At 42.6% G+C, this 18,918-nt stretch overlaps 1 protein-coding gene across 1 annotated transcript; it reads left to right on the top strand.

The window, feature by feature from the left end:
• Positions 1-1,590: 1,590 nt before the first annotated feature.
• On the top strand, positions 1,591-18,918 carry LOC106612728 (transmembrane protease serine 13-like). The gene is made up of 13 exons (XM_014214186.2): positions 1,591-1,777; positions 6,863-7,037; positions 8,722-8,835; positions 9,133-9,309; positions 9,472-9,598; positions 9,969-10,064; positions 10,335-10,378; positions 10,509-10,671; positions 12,883-13,061; positions 15,399-15,497; positions 15,980-16,122; positions 17,755-17,910; positions 18,038-18,918. The coding sequence occupies exons 1-13, from the start codon at positions 1,760-1,762 to the stop codon at positions 18,050-18,052; spliced, it is 1,506 nt and encodes a 501-aa protein (XP_014069661.2). The 5' UTR covers positions 1,591-1,759; the 3' UTR covers positions 18,053-18,918.

The raw sequence follows: 18,918 nt of genomic DNA, 5'->3' as shown, positions 1-18,918 counted from the left end.
TGGAGGGGAGTTGCAATGAGATTAGTGGAAGAACAGCATCTAGTAAAGATGAGGTCAAGCGTATTGCCTGCCTTGTGAGTAGGGGGGGAAGGTGAGAGGGTGAGGTCAAAAGAGGAGAGGAGTGGAAAGAAGGAGGCAGAGAGGAATGAGTCAAAGGTAGACGTGGGGAGATTAAAGTCACCCAGAACTGTGAGAGGTGAGCCATCCTCAGGAAAGGAACTTATCAAGGCGTCAAGCTCATTGATGAACTCTCCAAGGGAACCTGGAGGGCGATAAATGATAAGGATGTTAAGCTTGAAAGGGCTGGTAACTGTGACAGCATGGAATTCAAATGAGGAGATAGACAGATGGGTCAGGGGAGAAAGAGAGAATGTCCACTTGGGAGAGATGAGGATTCCAGTGCCACCACCCCGCTGGCTCGATGCTCTAGGGGTATGCGAGAACACGTGGGCAGACGAAGAGAGAGCAGTAGGAGTAGCAGTGTTATCTGTGGTAATCCATGTTTCCGTCAGCGCCAGGAAGTCTAGGGACTGGAGGGTAGCATAGGCTGAGATGAACTCAGCCTTGTTGGCTGCAGACCGGCAGTTCCAGAGGCTGCAGGAGACCTGGAACTCCACGTGGGTCGTGCGCGCTGGGACCACCAGGTTAGAGTGGCAGCGGCCACGCGGTGTGAAGCGTTTGTATGGCCTGTGCAGAGAGGAGAGAACAGGGATAGACAGACACATAGTTGACAAGCTACAGAAGTGTTGTTTCTTGTATTATTGTCTCTTGTGTCTTTAGAGAACTGTTTCACTTTGATATCCTTTTTCTTCTGTCCTGATTTTCTCTTTCTTTTCTTCTGTTAACTAGATATTCTTTGTTGTTCTTCGTTAGCTAGCTAGCTTCTTCCAAAAGAGTCCCTAGCAACTGCTTAGCAACTGGTAAACAATTCAGCTTGCTAAGATAACTAAAATTTTATGAAAAATAGTTATTTTTCAAAAGCCTATCTTCTTTGTTTGTTGCTTGTTTTTTCTCCTATTCAGTCTTGCAGTTTTCTTTTGCTTTTTTCCGATGTACTTCACTCTAAAAACCATGTAAATTTCAATATTTACTATATATTTAATATAACACATCCCTGTGTTACTGTACATGATTATGAAGATGAAGTATGTGAATGGGCAGCAAGATTTTGTTCTGTACATTTCTTTGAGTTTCATAGTTTTTTCAACTCAATATTTCAATATAGTGTCGACATTCTTGATAGGATCAACTGCTATGTACTTGGAACAACTCTACATCACACGAGTTGAGACTTTGCTGACTGACGGAATATTTCAAACTGAAGATCTGAGAAAAATATCTGCCACATCAATAAAATGTGGCTGTCTGAGAGGACGCCATTTTGGTCCCTGGCTCTGATTGCCCAGCTGGTGTCACCTGAGCCGGAATGGAGCAGGCCACACTGTGTGAATCAATCTTTGTCTCTCCCCTGGCTACAGTGAAACCGGTCTGGTAGGTGGGAAAGTAGCACACTGGGACACACCCATTTCTGTGAAGAGGAGATGAGAGAAGGAGGGGTTGGATGGAGGGGGGCAGTCCCACCTGTGTGGGCTAAGTGGAGGGGGTTCAGGGATAGACAGTGAGAAGAAAGGAGGAGGGGAGTGTCAAATGTGGCGTCAGCATGCTCTGATCACTGTTCTGTGACTGTTTGAGTGGCACTGTGAAAAGCCTCTCCTACCAGGTCTCACCTCCACTCTCCTCACTGCTCCCCCAGCATCCGATGGCAAAGCATGACCCTGTAAGTTCTTCCTTTATCCTCTCCTCCTTGTTCTCTGCTTCTCTGGCTTTATCTGTTTCCCCTGGGCTGACTTCTGTCACCTGCCTCCAAAACAACACTATTTTCTTTCTCACACACATGCTATACTCGTACTCTCACTGTCAGGTTGGGTTTTTGAAGTAGAATTTTCCCTTGTGTATTGCTGGTGTTCTCAAAGGTTGTACTTTTTGTCACATGGACAGATTGCAGGACATGTGAACCAATGTGTTGGTATGCTACTAGGAGCTAGACTAGAGGCACAGGGTCAAGCTGGTGTGTAGCTGGAGCCCCATATGATCTCATTGCGATTGCCTCTGTCTCCGATCTCTATACTGTGTAGCTCCGCATGGTGTGTCGAATTTATGTCGAATCCCCCAAAGGGAAAATGTTTTGTTGAAAGTCGGGGTTCTTCATCTAAATGGTTTGTGGAACCAAAATACGGGCAGATTGCAAAATAAGACTTGAGGTGAAAATGACCCCAATAGGCCCACTGTACCCTGCTACTGTGGAGTTCCATCTGTAACAGAGAGTATTTATCTGTCTTGATTAGTAAATCAACAATCAATGTGGGCTGGTTCTATTTGACCTATTTATCTACTATTTTAAGCTCTAGGGGACTCTTTGGAATTGAAGTTCAAAGTTACAGTATATAACAACATTATGTTTATAAGTACAGTCTGCCCTTTGAAATGTAACTGGAACCTAAAACCTCATCAGTTTACAGTAATTACTGGAAAATGCCAAGGGGGGGACAATGTCTATTGACCTCTGTCGATCCATTTGGGAATTCAGGCTAACCGGCTCTTCCACCAACTGAACATCCACTTGGTACAGTATTCCAGTTCATTTGCATTGGAGTTTTGTGCCTATGGTCATGAAACTGGAGCTGTTGACCAAAGAAAAGGTTTAGGTTATAAACCAGTATTATTACTTACTGAGCCAAGTAGTCTTCTCTATGTCACCAAGACAGATAACAGTAAATCCCATCTTTGTTTATTGTTGTGCTGGGGGGGGGTGTATCAGGTATATTGTATACATTTATGGCAATATAGGAGGAATGACCATGACAGCACAGAGATGTGTGTTAACCTCTCTAGGGTATGTGGGACGAAATCGTCCCACCTACTCAACAGCCAGTGGAATCCCGTGGCACGATATTCAAATACCTTAGAAATGCTATTACTTCAATTTCTCAAACATATGAATATTTTACACCATTTTAAAGACAAGACTCTCGTTAATCTAACCACACTGTCCGATTTCAAAAAGGCTTTACAACGAAAGCAAAACATTAGATTATGTCAGCAGAGTACCCAGCCAGAAATAATCAGACACCCATTTTTCAAGCTAGCATATAATGTCACATAAACCCAAACCACAGCTAAATGCAGCACTAACCTTTGATGATCTTCATCAGATGACACTCCTAGGACATTATGTTATACAATACATGCATGTTTTGTTCAATCAAGTTCATATTTATATCAAAAAACTGCTTTTTACATTAGCATGTGCCGTTCAGAACTAGCATACCCACCGCAAACTTCCGGTGAATTTACTAAATTACTCACGATAAACGTTCACAAAAAACATAATTATTTGAAGAATTATAGATACAGAACTCCTTTATGCAATCGCCATGTCCGTTTTTAAAATAGCTTTTCGGCAAAAGCACATTTTGCAATATTCTGAGTAGATAGCTCGCCATCACGGGCTAGCTAATTTGACACCCACCAAGTTTGGCCCTCACCAAACTCAGATTTACTATAAGAAAAATTGGATTACCTTTGCTGTTCTTCGTCAGAATGCACTCCCAGGACTTCTACTTCAATAACAAATGTTGGTTTGGTTCAAAATAATCCATAGTTATGTTCAAATATCCTCTGTTTTGATCGTGCGTTCAAGACACTATCCGAATGGTGACGAAGGGTGACGCGCCCGACGCGTTTCGTGACAAAAAAATTCTAAATATTCCATTACCGTACTTCGAAGCATGTCAACCGCTGTTTAAAATCAATTTTTATGCGATTTTTCTCGTAAAAAGGCGATAATATTCCGACCGGGAAACCCTGTTTTCGTTCAAAGACGAAAAAATTAAAACATGGTGTCGGCTTGTGCACGCGCCCCCAGTCTCATTGTTCTCTGATCGACCACTATCCAAATGCGCTACTGTTTTTCAGCAATGGGCTGCAAAGTCATCATTCACCGTTCTGCTGCCTTCTGAGAGCCTATGGGAGCCGTAGGAAGTGTCACGTTACAGCAGAGATCCTCAGTTTTCAATAAAGAGAGTGTAGAAGGCCAAGAAATGGTCAGAGAGGGCACTTCCTGTAAGGAATCTTCTCAGGTTTTTGCCTGCCATATGAGTTCTGTTATACTCACAGACACCATTCAAACAGTTGTAGAAACTTTAGGGTGTTTTCTATCCAAATCAAACAATTATATGCATATTCTAGTTTCTGGGCAGTAATAATAACCAGATTAAATCGGGTACGTTTTTTATCCGGCCGTGCAAATACTGCCCCCTACCCTAGAGAGGTTAAACAGTCACATAGTTTGGGGGAACTAAGAATAGAGGTTCATGAGCGGAACCCCTTCTGTGCATACTATGGATTCAGGACAAATGGCACCTTCCATGGACTTCCTGATCAAATACATCAGGTGTTTTCAAATGGAGATATAGGAGCTAATAAACCAGACAGTGGGTGTTTTGGATTTTCAGATAGAGAAGACACAATATGGTACATGCCTGCCTCTTGGCTTCCTATGGAGCGTGGTGGTACGTGTCTGTGTGAAGGTTCTTTTGATTCAGGAAGGTCTTTTTTTATAGTGCTTCTGGTCCATTCTCTAGAGTGAGAGAGATAGTGGGCTTGACCGAGATGCCCTGTAACTGACTGAGTTCTTCGAAAAACAACAGTCAAAATAATATTGGGTTGACGGGTTACCATGGAAACCCCAATGTAGACACAAGTCATTTTTGGTAAGCACTCTTTATCCTCAATCAGACGAACATTTCAGTATGATCCAGACCTAAAGGATATAATGATCTGTGTGACCCTTGGGATCATCACTACAGCCTAGCCCCTATGAAATCAAAACTCAGACTGAAAATCTTGCACTGTTGTGTAAATCGCCACCAATCCTCAGCACGTCTAGATGCAGAGCAGAGCACACTACTAATCTGTTGTGGGAATCGGTGTTGAGGTCATGCATGTTGTACCATCAGGAAGTAGATTCTTTCCATGTCGGTCATCGCAAACATAAACATAGCCATGGGCAGATCAGCCAAAGTCCCAGCATCAGAACCAGTTAGGGAAGTTAAAAGCAATGTCATCCCTCCCTGGTGGCACAGCGGTCTGAGGCACTGCATCTCAGTGCTTGAGACGTCACTACAGACACCCTGGTTCGAATCCAGGCTATATCACAACTGGCTGTGATTGGGAGTCAAACAGGGCGGTGCACAATTGGCCCAGCGTCGTCAGGGTTTGGCCTGTGTAGGCTGTCATTGTAAGTAATCATCCCCCCCCCCCTCGAATAAACACACAATGTAAAGTGTGAAGCCGTCAATGAAAAGAGCGACAGAACTCAAAACCAATATTGAACCCTGGCTGTCCGTCATCCAGCCCCAGGGGGGGAAAGCACACTATCAGACTGACCGACCTGCACCTGTGTGGATGTGGGTCACAAATCACCTTTGTGGGGATGTGGGTTACAAATCACCTGTGTGGACGTGGGTAACAAATCACCTGTGTGGATGTGGGTAACAAATCACCTGTGTGGATGTGGGTTACAAATCAGCTGTGTGGATGTGGGTTACAGAACACCTGTGTGGATGTGGGTAACAAATTACCTGTGTGGATGTGGATTACAAATCACCTGTGTGTGTGATACAACCAGGCAGCAGCCAGGGACAGGGGATGACCACAACTTCCTTTTGGAGTTTGCTGTTCCGTTGTCTCCATGGCAGCCACCCTTCTTTTCCGTGGCAACAATAGAGACTCCCGGGGGGCAATGTGAGCTCGGCTGCGGCCCTGGCGACGATGATTAGCTCTATTGTCTGAGATGCTTGATAGCGCTATGGGGAGCAGATGAATATAAAGCAGAAATGAGAGCATGTTAAAGAGAGGAGGAAATGAATAAGGGGCCCATTGGGAATCTTGGCACATTGTTGCCTAGAGACAGGGGAACTTCTATTGTGCTTTAGTTGGTTATTCAGGTCTTGGGTTCTCACACTTGCTCGATAAGGATGATATTATTATGGCCGACAATGAGTTACATCTAACCTGAAGATACTAGAATGCCTTTTTTCACCAATCATCAACCATCTGTAAGCCCTTTTCGCAATCAACATGTGTACTCTAGGCAGCACCCCATACACTATTGTTTATGGAAGAATCAGGGGGTTCCTGCATGGGAGTTGTTTACTGGGGATTTTCATCTCAATATCAAATCATTTCTGTGGAACAATATGGTGCCTGAATGTAATTGTTTTCCCTTAAAATTGTAAAAAAATAAACAGAAATAGCTTTTTAGCAAAAAAATATTTATCCAAAAATATTTTTGCTAGGACTGTCTGGGAGTGGTCTGAGTGGGGAGGGGAAAAGCTGTTATTGCCAGAGAGGTCTGGAAAACTCTTTCTTATTGGTCTATTAACTAATTTACCACATGGTGATGTCAACAGGCAGGCCAAAACGCCATCCCACCAAAACAATGACATTTCAGACGTCTTTTCCAACAGCTCTTACATTAAAAGGGCATTATCATCTTTTTCACAATTTCAAAGTATTATTATATAAAACACAGGAAAATCACATTTTTGACTGCACTTGGACTTTAAAACCTATACCGCCTGGTGATGTCACTTTGAAGGTCCTGTGTAGATTGTATTATCAACCAGCAACTATCAGGAAATAAAACATAACTTTTTTTCACACTTTTATAGTGTTCATTTCATCAATTTTTGTACAATATGATACAAGATGGGTGTTGGGTGTTAGGTGTTAGATCCAAATATTTTTGAATGACTGACTTCTTAACCTTTTCTAATTTTCTCTGTGTTCTCCCCTACAGAATGAGCTCCCTCCTCCATACTACTCTGTTGAGGTGCACACCGTCCCGCCCCTCCAGTCCTATGAAGAGCTAGTCTATGGAGCGGGTCCAAGGCACACTCATCCCAACCAGCTATACTACATCCCCCAGCATCCCCCACCAGTGTCTGCGCAGCATGTCTGCCAGCCCAGTATATGTGAGTAGCGATCTCTAATATAGTGCAGTTCTGTCCCAGTCCAGTTTTCTCCATTCCCTGTTTGCTTTCAGGGGACTACAAACCACCAGTGAAAGTAGTGTAAAATAATAAAAGTTGAAACAGAAGTGTTTTATACAAACATCCTTGAGAAGTGTGATTTGAACTCCCTCATTATGTCTCTGCATTATGTGGTGGCTATACACTGAGTGTACAGAACATTTTTTATTTATTTTACCTTTATTTAACTAGGCAAGTCAGTTAAGTTAAGTCAGTTAAGAACAAATTCTTATTTTCAATGACGGCCTAGGAACAGTGGGTTAACTGCCTTGTTCTGGGGCAGAACGACAGATTTTTACCTTGACATCTCGGGGATTTGATCTTGCAACCTTTACAGTCACTAGTCCAACACTCTAACCACTAGGCTACCCTGCCGCCCCAGGGTAGTAACATTAGGAACACCTGCTCGTTCCGTGACACAGACTGACCAGGTGAATCCAGGTGAAAGCTATGATCCCTTATTGACCTCACCTGGGGGTCAAATATCAGGCAGGAGTTCTGCTGGAATACGTTCCACCTCCTCACACTCTGTTTTCCTCTTCACCTTCCTATTCCCCCCTCCACCTGAGATCTGTCCATCAGACCTAGGACGGATGTAGATGATAGTTGACATGTAAAATAGGAGACTGATTTTATCATTACGGATCCAACCGTTTGTTAGTTTTTTTTCGCCTGAAATGACATACCCAAATCTAACTGCCTGTAGATGGCAGCAGTATATGTGCAAAGTTTTAGACTGATCCAATGAGCGCATATCTGTTCAAAATGTTGTACCAAGACTGCCCAAATGTGCCTAATAGTTTTATTAATACATTTTCAAGTTCATAATTGTGCACTCTCCTCAAACAATAGCATGGCATTCTTTCACTGTAATAGCTACTGTAAATTGGACAGTGCAGTTAGATTAACAAGAATTTAAGCTTGCTGCCCATATCAGATATGTCTATGTTTACTTACAATCTCATGCTAATCACATTAGCCTACGTTAGCTCAACCGTCCCGCGGGGGGGACACCGATCCCGTAGAGGTTTTAAGCGGTTGCGTGTCGTACACTGAGTGTACAAGACATTATCAACACATGTTCTTTCCATGACATAGATTGACCAGGTGAAAGCTATGATCCCTTATTGATGTCACTTCTTAAATCCACTTCAATCGGTGTAGATTAAGGGGTGGAGACAGGTTAAAAAATGATTTTTAAGCCTGAAGACAATTGAGACATGGATTGTGTTCCATTCGGAGGGTGAATTGGCAAGACAAAATATTGAAGTGCCTTTGAACGGGGTCTGGTTTAAGTGTGTAAAGAACTGTGACGCTGCTAGGGATTTCACGCTCAACAGTTTCCCATGTATTTCAAAAATGGTCCACCACCCAAAGGACATCCAGCCAACTTGACACATCTACAGGAAGCATTGGAGTCAACATGGGCCAGCATCCCTGTGGAACGCTTTCGACACCTTGTAGAGGTCATGTGCCAACGCATTGAGGTTGTTCTGAAGGCAAAAGGGGCTGCAACTCAATATTTGGATGGGGTTCCTAATGTTGTGTACACTCAGTGTATGGTCTCTATATGGTCTCTTGAGTAAGATATATCTATTTGACGTGTATGCCATGTGTGTTGTTCCAGCTCTTTCTAACAAGAAGAAGAAAGGCAAATGCTGCCACCGTAGTGCCAAGTGCATTGGTGGGTCAGGAGGCATGGTTCTGCTGCTCCTCCTGGGCATTGCCATCTGGCTCGGAGGTAAGGCCAGGGTTGTCTTCATATTTATTCATATGTTGTTACTCATGTACATGTATGCCTGTTTATTCATTTATATATAAGCTACTCTCTGATTCGGCAGGGGTTAAATGACACATTTTGGTTGAATGAATTCAGTTGTGCGACTGACTAGGTTTCCCCTTTCCCCTACTGTATATGTACAGGCATTGACAGTCTCTCTCTCTCTCTCTCTCTCTCTCTCTCTCTCTCTCTCTCTCTCTCTCTCTGTGTCTCTCTCTCTCTCTGTGTGTCTCTCTCTCTCTCTGTGTCTCTGTGTAGTGCGTTACGGTACCAGGTTGGCAACTGAGGCTGTCACCCTTGACCACCATGACAGTGAGGATGAGGGGCACTATGAGAAGCAGTTGAGTGTGCCCGTTCATGACACCTGCTCCCACTCCACCGTCCAATGTGACGCTCTGCGAGACTGCAAACTGGGCACCGACGAGTCCAACTGTGGTAAGCACACACACACATAACAGACAGACATAAAGACAAACATACTTGCAGGTAGATGTGCAGAAATGAAAGCCAGGCGAGCAGGTAGACGTCTGACAAGCGGACAAACATAACCCTTTTTTGTGTCTTATTATTCCATCCCTCCTCTCCTTCTCTCTCCAGTGAGGTTTGGGGCGGACGGTGCTCTACAGGTCAGAACGTCTCAGGACGACCGTTTCCTCCCAGTGTGTTACCAGGGATGGGACCAGAGCTATGCCAACCAAATCTGTGCCCAACTGGGCTTCAGAAAGTAAGACATCACCTTGTTTTCTCACAGACATTTTATAAACTACCTCACAAAGTAACTACTTTCTCTCACAGCAGCCACGTTATATGCTGCATTTAGAGAGTATTCACTTTCACTCACAGCAGCAATTTGTATAAGCTACCTCTGGCGTGAACTACTTTCTCGCACAGACATTTGCTCAGTGACGTCTAATTTCACTGCTGCCATTTTCAGTATTTACTCTCAGATTGAATCTCTGCGCTCCTCTCTCTCTCTGGGGTTGGTCTGCCTGTGGCAAATTGGGTTTCTGGGAATGCTTCATGGGAGGGGAATTGATTCTTGTATTGCTTTGGCAGACAGAATCTAAATGTGTTTGTGTGTGTCGACCGTGCAGGTCCTTTGCAACCAAGGCCATGAAATCCCAGCAGTCCATTGGTCTATCCCTGAACAACAGATCGTCTTTACCCATCCAGGGCCAGGTCAAAGTCAGGTAAGAGAGCTCAACTCCTCTACAAATCTTAGCACTTTTGAATTTACTCAATTTAGTCCCAGTAATGTTGAGGGAATGATGGTGTTAAGTCATTCACTGTCATTACCTGTCATGACTGGTTGGGACGTAATGCTATGTCATCACCATAACCGCATTATAAGCCTCATGAAGGAAGTTTCAAATCAACTGTAACCATGCTGCATGTGTTCCAACATGGTTTAATGTTAGATCCTGAGTTGCTGACATGATTGATCTTGTGTTGCTGTGTAGCTCTTCCTGCCCTGACCAGAATACGGTCTCTCTGAAGTGTATTGGTAAGGAGCTCTCATCGGTTAATATTTCACATATTGCACTCAGGCAGGCCTATATCAACCTTCTGTTTGAAATATGACTTCTAGTTAAATTAGATACACACATTTTGACCACTTCTCCCCCTTTTCCCAGATTGTGGGCGTCAGCCGTTGACCTCCCGGATCATAGGGGGCACTGTTGCCAAGCTGGGCCAATGGCCCTGGCAACTGTCTCTGCACTTTGGTAGATCACATGTCTGTGGAGGGGTTCTGGTGTCACCTGACTTTGTGGTGACAGCTGCCCACTGCTTCCCCAGGTCAGTGACTAGAGGACAACAATGCTCAGTTCCAAACTGATCCCTTGGCTCTAATTCTAGACATGCTACGTAGATTCTTGGTAATAGCTCCACCTTACCCTCTCTGCTGTGTTCATAACAAGTCGGAGTGAAATCCGACCTGTTTTGAACTCGTTGAGAATGCCAATTGACTAACAGCAAGCTAGCTACTCTAACCATAAACAGAAAGTACAACTATAATGCTCGTAAACAGTGTAAAAAAAAACATATAGATTGTTTTTGATGAAATTACTTTTTATTGTTGCATTTAACTGCCAAAAATGTTGTTGTCGAAGTAATTTCCTTAGTCAGAGTTCAGCATGTTGGGACAAGCACAAGGACAGGTGAAACAGATCAGGGTGTGACACTGAGATGATGCGAGGGTTCCTGACTTTTAATTACTCTCTGGGACATCTGGGACGCTAGTGTCCCACCCACGGTACACACGATCAACAGCCAGTGAAATAGCAGGGCGGCAAATTCAAAACAACAAAAATCTCATGATTCAAATTTCTCAAACATACAAGTATTATACACCATTTTAAAGATAAGATTCTCCTTAATCCAACCACAGTATCCAATTTCAAAAAGGCTTTACGGCGAAAGCATAGCATTAGATTATGTTAGGACAGCGCAGAGACAAGAAAAACCACACAGCCATTTTCCAAGCAAGGAGAGGCGTCACAAAAAACAGAAATACAGCTAAAATGAATCACTAACCTTTGATGATCTTCATCAGATGACACTCCCAGGACTCAATGTTACAAAATACATGTATGTTTTGCTTTATAAAGTTCATATTTATATCCATAAACCCCATTTTACATTGGCGCGTGATGTTCAGAAAATGTATTCCCACCAAAACCTCCAGTGAATGAGCACATCAATTTACAAAAATACTCATCATAAACGTTGATAAAATTTACAACAGTTATTGAAAGAATTATAGATACACTATTCCTTAATGCAACCGCTGTGTCAGATTTTAAAATAGCTTTACGGCGAAAGCACACTTTTCAATATTCTGAGTACAGAGCTCAGCCATCAAAGCAAGCTATACAGTTACCCGCCAAGTTCTGGAGTCAACTAAACTCAGAATTAGTATTATAAATCTTCCCTTACCTTTGCTGATATTCGTCGGAATGCACTGCCAGGACTCCCACTTCCACAATAAATTGTATTTTTGTTTGAAAAACTCCATATTTATGTCCAAATACCTCCGTTTTCTTTGCGCGTTCAGATCACTAATCCAAAGGCATAACGCAAAAGCACAAAACCAGAGAGGAAAAGTCAAATAGTTCCATTACCGTTCATAGAAACATATCAAACAATGTTTACAATCAATCCTTAGGGTCTTTTTAACATAAAACTTCGATAATATTCCAACCGGACAATAGCGTATTCATTACAGAAGAAAAAGAAGGAGCAGCGCGCTTGCGTGCTCGCGCAGTAAACAACTCACTGGTCCCAGGCAGTCCACTGATTGACTGAGCTCCTATTCTCTGCTCAGTAACAGTAGAAACATGAAACAAGTTTCTAAAGGCTGTTGACAGCCAATGGAAGCCTTAGGAAGTGCAAAATTACCCCACAGACACTGTCGTTTGAATAGGGATTAGATAGAAAAACTACAAGTCACTTCCTGGTTGGATTTATTCTCAGGTTTTTGCCTGCCGTATGAGTTCTGTTATACTCACAGACATCATTGAAACAGTTTTAGAAACGTAAGAGTATTTTCTATCCAAATCTACTAATAATATGCATTTCCTACCTTCTGGGCCCGAGAAGCAGGCAGTTTTATTTGGGCACGTATTCATCTGAATTTCTGAATACTGTCCCCTGTCACCAAGAAGTTAGAGGACCGATCAAATAGATTTCAAGCTTGTATTTCAGAGTTTCCGACATGTCATTGACGCATCATTAGCCTAAGTAGAATGTCAGTCCTTTTACTTATACATACCCATATAAAACACAGACTAGTAGTGAATCTCTGCAGCGACTTGCTCAGCGTGACTCAAGAACAAGCAGCATGACAGCCCCCTCATCACCTCAACAACCCTCACCTTGACAACCAATCTCCATAACTCAATTAAACACCTTATTACCTTAATAATAATACCATATGTGTCATAAGCTACAGCCTTGGTATGAGAAGTAAATTAATATCTATTAGATTTTTTTCCTTGCCAATTGAAGGTCATTCCCCCCGGTTCTTGATGCCAGTAAGTGGCGTGTGTACGGAGGAGTGGTGTCTCAAGACAAGCTTCCTTCTCCCTACCTCGTAGAGAAGATCATCGTGAATGAGAACTACAATAACGTAACCAATGACCAGGACATCGCCATACTGAAGCTGGCCTCACCAGTGGACTTCACTAGTGAGTCCAGGTCTATTCCTTGTATATCAGAGAAACGCTAGGGAAACACTAGCATCAATGTTGGGACAGCAATGTAAAAACATTTGCTCTTTGCCTCTAAATGTCTGTGATGCATCCACTGTCAGAATGGTAATCTCATTTGCAGTGGTGTAAAGTACTTAAGTAAAAATACTTTAAAATACTACTTAAGTCGTTTTTTGGGGTATCTGTACTTTAATATTTATATTTCTGCCAACGTTTACTTTTACTACAGTCGTGGCCAAAAGTTTTGAGAATGACACAAATATTCACAAAGTCTGCTGCCTCAGTTTGTATGATGGCAATTTGCATATACTCCAGAATGTTATGAAGAGTGATCAGATGAATTCCCTCTTTGCCATGCAAATGAACTGAATACCCAAAAAACATTTCCACTGCATTTCAGCCCTGCCACAAAAGGACCAGCTGACATCATGTCAGTGATTCTCTCGTTAACACAGGTGTGAGTGTTGACGAGGACAAGGCTGGAGATCACTCTGTCATGCAGATTGAGTTTGAATAACAGACTGGAAGCTTCAAAAGGAGGGTGGTGCTTGGAATCATTGTTCTTCCTCTGTCAACCATGGTTACTTGCAAGGAAACAGGTGCCGTCATCATTGCTTTGCTCAAAAAGGGCATCACAGGCAAGGATATTGCTGCCAGTAAGATTGCACCTAAATCAACCATTTATCAGATCATCAAGAACTTCAAGGAGAGTGGGTCAATTGTTGTGAAGAAGGCTTCAGGGCTCCCAAGAAAATCCAGCAAGCGCCAGAACCGGCTCCTAAAGTTGATTCAGCTGCGGGATCGGGGCACCACCAGTACAGAGCTTGCTCAGGAATGGCAGCAGGCAGGTGTGAGTGCATCTGCACAATCCCTCTCCACTTCTCTCCAGGAAAAACATCAGGGACAGACTGATATTCTGCAAAAGGTGCAGGGATTGGACTGCTGAGGACTAAGGTAAAGTCATTTTCTCTGATGAATCCCCTTTCCGATTGTTTGGGGCATCCGTTAAAAAGCTTGTCCGGAGTAGACAAGGTGAGCGCTACCATCAGTCCTGTGTCATGCCAACAGTAAAGCATCCTGAGACCATTCATGTGTGGGGTTGCTTCTCAACCAAGGGAGTGGGCTCACTCACAATTTTGCCTAAGAACACAGCTATGAATAAAGAATGGTACCAACACATCCTCCGAGAGCAACTTCTCCCAACCATCCAGCAACAGTTTGGTGACAAACAATGCCTTTTCCAGCATGATGGATCACCTTGCCATAAGGCAAAAGTGACAACTAAGTGGCTCGGGGAACAAAACATCGATATTTTGGGTCCATGGCCAGGAAACTCCTTAATCCCATTGAAAACTTGTGGTCAATCCTCAAGAGGCGGGTGGACAAACAAAAACGCACAAATTCTGACAAACTCCAGGCATTGATTATGCAAGAATTGGCTGCCATCAGTCAGGATGTGGCCCAGAAGTTAATTGACAGCATGCCAGGGCGGATTGCAGAGGTCTTGAAAAGAAGGGTCAACACTGCAAATATTGACTCTTTGCATCCACTTCATGTAATTGTCAATAAAAGCCTTTGACACTTATGAAATGCTTGTAATTATACTTTAGTATTCCATAGTAACATCTGACAAAAATATCCAAAGACACAGAAGCAGCAAACTTTGTGGGAATTAATATTTGTGTCATTCTCAAAACTTTTGGCCACGACTGTACATTCCTAAAGAAAATAATGTACTTTTAACTCTATACATTTTCCCTGACACTCAAAAGTACTCACTACATTTTGACAGGAAAATGGTCCAATTCACACACTTATCAAGAGAACATCCCTGATCATCCCTACTGCCTCTGATCTTGATGGACTCACTAAACACAAATGCTTAATTTGTAAATTATGTCTGAGTGTTGGAGTGTGCCCCTGGCTATCCATAAAAATAAAAATAAATTAAATGGTGCCACCTGGTTTGCTTAATACCAGGAATTTGATATGGTTTATACTTTTTTCTTTTGACAATTAAGTACATTTTAGCAATTCCATTTACTTTTGATACTTAAGTATATTTAAAACCAAATACTTTTAGTCTTTTACTCAAGTGGTATTTTACTGGGTGACTTTCACTTTTACTTGAGTCATTTTCTATTAAGGTATCTTTACTTTTACTCAAGTATGACAATTGAGTACCTTTTCCACCACTCATTTGTGTGTATGTGTGTGCACACGTGTGTCATTTCTGTAACTGTGTGTTCTTGTGTCTGAAGTCTGTATGCCACTCTGTTTATCTAACTTCCTGTGTGTATGTTTGTTATTCAGATGCAGTTCAGCCTGCCTGTTTGCCAGCCTTTGACCAGACATTCCCCCGTGGAACCAAATGCTGGACCTCGGGCTTCGGAACAAGAGATAAGGGGTCAGGTAGGAAGAGGGACAAGGGAGTTGAGAGAGGGAGAGATGGACTACTCTAAAGGAAAGTGCATACAGAATGCTTATCTAGAGTGAGACAACAGGGACGGACTGGGAACCGAATTTGTCCCGGCCATTTCTAACACACTGGCCCATTTCTATCCTCGAGGCCCCCACACCAGCCCTTTTTTAAATTATTATCAGCCAAATAATGATCATTTTGCACAAGAAACAACAACAAATTAGACAGGCCCACTAGGCTACAAATGAAACAGCCCATCTGGTATTTTACAGAATTGCTCTATGGTCTGTCTGACATGGAGAAGGGAGGCCACACATGCATCATTCATCCTATCTCAATGTCTTCTCATTGCAGGAATCTATACTATACCCAGTAGAGCAACAGTTTGCCTAGAGCAAGTAGCTATTGTGTCCCTAGTTGAAGTGTGTGTGTGTTTGGAGAATGACTGTGTACTGTATGTGTCCCTTCACAGCGAAACCCTCCAAAGACCTGATGGAGGTGACCGTTGACATCATCGACGTGCGTGTGTGTAACAGCTCCAAAGTATACTCTGGCAGTGTGTCCAACAACATGCTGTGTGCCGGTGATCTCAATGGGGGCAGGGACTCCTGTCAGGTACATGTCCACCTGCTGTAGTTCAATTCACCCTCTATTTACAGGCCCGGGGACTCATTTATAAACCTTGCGTACGTACAAAATATACCCCAAAACATGCGTGTGGCAGTTTTGCCACAAAAGATGGCATTTATAAAAACTGAACTTGGCCTGAGAACATGCTTACCGCCATGCAAACTTCAGACCATGCTTACACACATTTTCTAGTGGCTAAAGTATTGTATTGCAAGCATGTACAGTATTTTGTACAAATGTGGGATCTGAGGACACGCAAAAAAAATATAATTATAAGATGCCGTTAGTGAGAAGTGTTTTTGGAATCTAAAATAGACACATCTATTTCCTATTTATTTTATTTGTATAAATTCCTCACCTTTTCTGGCTGTGACGCATTCCCGAAGTAATAAAAAAAGACCATGCGCATCGCTCATTTAATTGGGGCCAGTAAATAGATAGGCTATGTATTTCAAGTTTTGCTGTAGTCTATACAATCGCATAGGCAGCGCGGTTTATAACGTAACAGTTGAATTTAACAGGTGAACAGACAGTTGATATTTTACATTGAATTATGAATGCAACTACTGTAAGTAACCTACTGTAATTTCAATTTTTTTGAGTAGCCTAGATAATGTTTTAGAAGTTGTGAGCAGTCCAGCATATTGGGGGAAATGTCAAAGCAAAACATTGTTGAATTTAAACTTTATGCTGACAGGTCCACAGCAATAAGCCATTGGTTTTTTTTCTTCAGAAACTGTCACAGTCCTTTGGCAAATACAGTATAGGTTATTGCAAAATATTTTAATATTCTGTCAACACCTCCAAAAACATTTGATCAAATTTGCAATTGCTCTTTCTTTTAGAAACTGCAGTAGTCTAATTCCAACATTTCCAAATTATACAGCAAATGAAAGGCGTTATTGTCACCATAAAAGGTGAAAGGAGGGCTTGTTCACACGCAGTTTGACGACAGGTCGGATTTATAATGGAAAACAAGTGTATGTATGTGTAGAGTACACCAAGTTTATAAATCTCAATTTACGTAACGGTTATTTACGCAACGGTTATAAATGAGGCACCTGTGGTGGTCTAGAGGTCTAGAGGTCTAAGCCGCTGCCTCTGGAGCACATGTACAATGTACCGCTGCCAGCATGGGTTCAATTTCGGCCCACTACTCTTTCAACACTCTTTCTCCTACCTTTCACCGCTATTGAATTTAAAAATGTATATCTCTCTCTATACCATTAGCATACAAAATACTTTGAAAATATATAATTTTTTTAACAGCCATAGATGCAGAGTTTGGCAAACTGTCCTCCATATGGACACCAGATGTTCCATGACAGCAACATTCTGTATTCTTCCCAGAGTCTAACTAACTGTCTTAGAACATTTGGTGCCAACATTATTAATTACATTTCTGAACTTCGATAGTCCATAGCTGTCCTCTCCTGCACAAACGCTTGTCGTCATCTTAGCTGCCTTGGGGCCGATGAAAACTGCCTCTCCCACTACTCAAATTCCCTTCTACCTCATCTGCTATCCACTGCTTTAAAACATACAATATTACTGTATCAGGTGCTTTCCACACCTCGGGCCCTGTTCACTCATCCCTTCTCTCTATTCCTCTCAAAGGGAGACAGTGGTGGTCCTCTGGTGTGCCAGGCCAGGGACAACCTTTGGCAGCTGGTGGGCGTGACCAGCTGGGGCAGCGGCTGTGGGCAGAGTAACAGGCCGGGGGTCTACACCAAGGTGTCCAGCCTACTGCCCTGGATCTACAGCAAGATGCAGGTGAGATGAAGAGAAACTACCTGGATTGCCTGTGTTCTATCAAACCACACCATGCAATACACACCTAATACCCAGCTCACCCTCCCTTGACTTACATGAATGTTAATTCTCATTGTTCCCTCTGCAGCTGGAGAATCCGTGATGTCACTTAATTTCCATTGACCTCGCCACATCCTCCCTAAAGACCACTCGCGGCCTGCTTTCTCGTTCCTCTCGGAACATCACACCATGAAGTCCTATGACAGACAGACAGACAGACAGACAGACAGACAGACAGACAGACAGACAGACAGACAGACAGACAGACAGACAGACAGACAGACAGACAGACAGACAGACAGACAGACAGACGAAAGGATGGCCACTAGCTAGGGGAGTACCAGGAAAGGCATATTTCACTTTAACACAAGACCATTTGTTCTTGTGTTCTTCTGTTCCTTTACTGTACCTTCTAAAATCACAAAATGCATTGCTGTAGTTATGCCCAACAGCTGCTACCCTATGTATAATATGTGAATCTACACCAATATATTCTGTTCACTGATTCCAGTTTTGTGTTTGAATGATTTTTATTCCCACCCCATTTTTTTTTATCTTACAGTAAGTATGTTTATGATATTTACCTGAGATAGGAGGTTCTAAGATGGCTGGCCTCTCTTTTCTAAGTCTATGCACCCCTCATATCCACTCACGCCTCCCATATCTCCAATGTTTTTTTTAAACGTTTTTCTACTGTTTTGGAGGAGACTGCATGGTTATTTCTGTTGCATCTATAAGGAATTTAGAGATGCTTTGTGATTCATCTCCAGAAATTATTTAGTGTGAATTACGTGAAACTCATTGGAAAGGAAGGAGTTTAACTAATGTAATAATCTGTCCCTACTCACAGCTGCACAGTCCTTTCAAGTCTCTTTCTTATTGTTGACTAATGTGGATATCACCTCTTAGTGCCATAGTAAAATATAGTTTTACCCTACCTTCCCTGAACGCTTGAAAAAAAACAAGTGA

This window comes from Salmo salar, chromosome ssa09 (genome assembly GCF_905237065.1).
Source record: "Salmo salar chromosome ssa09, Ssal_v3.1, whole genome shotgun sequence".
Lineage (NCBI taxonomy): Eukaryota > Metazoa > Chordata > Actinopteri > Salmoniformes > Salmonidae > Salmo > Salmo salar.
Note: the sequence above shows the minus strand (reverse complement) of the source record. Positions and strands in the feature narration are given on the sequence as shown.

Excerpts from the sequence above, each read along its gene's own strand:
- LOC106612728 (XM_014214186.2), top strand. Across the intron at positions 9,310-9,471 it reads CACCGACGAGTCCAACTGTG|TGAGGTTTGGGGCGGACGGT; the intron begins GTAAGCACACAC and ends TTCTCTCTCCAG. Across the intron at positions 10,379-10,508 it reads GGTCTCTCTGAAGTGTATTG|ATTGTGGGCGTCAGCCGTTG; the intron begins GTAAGGAGCTCT and ends CCCTTTTCCCAG.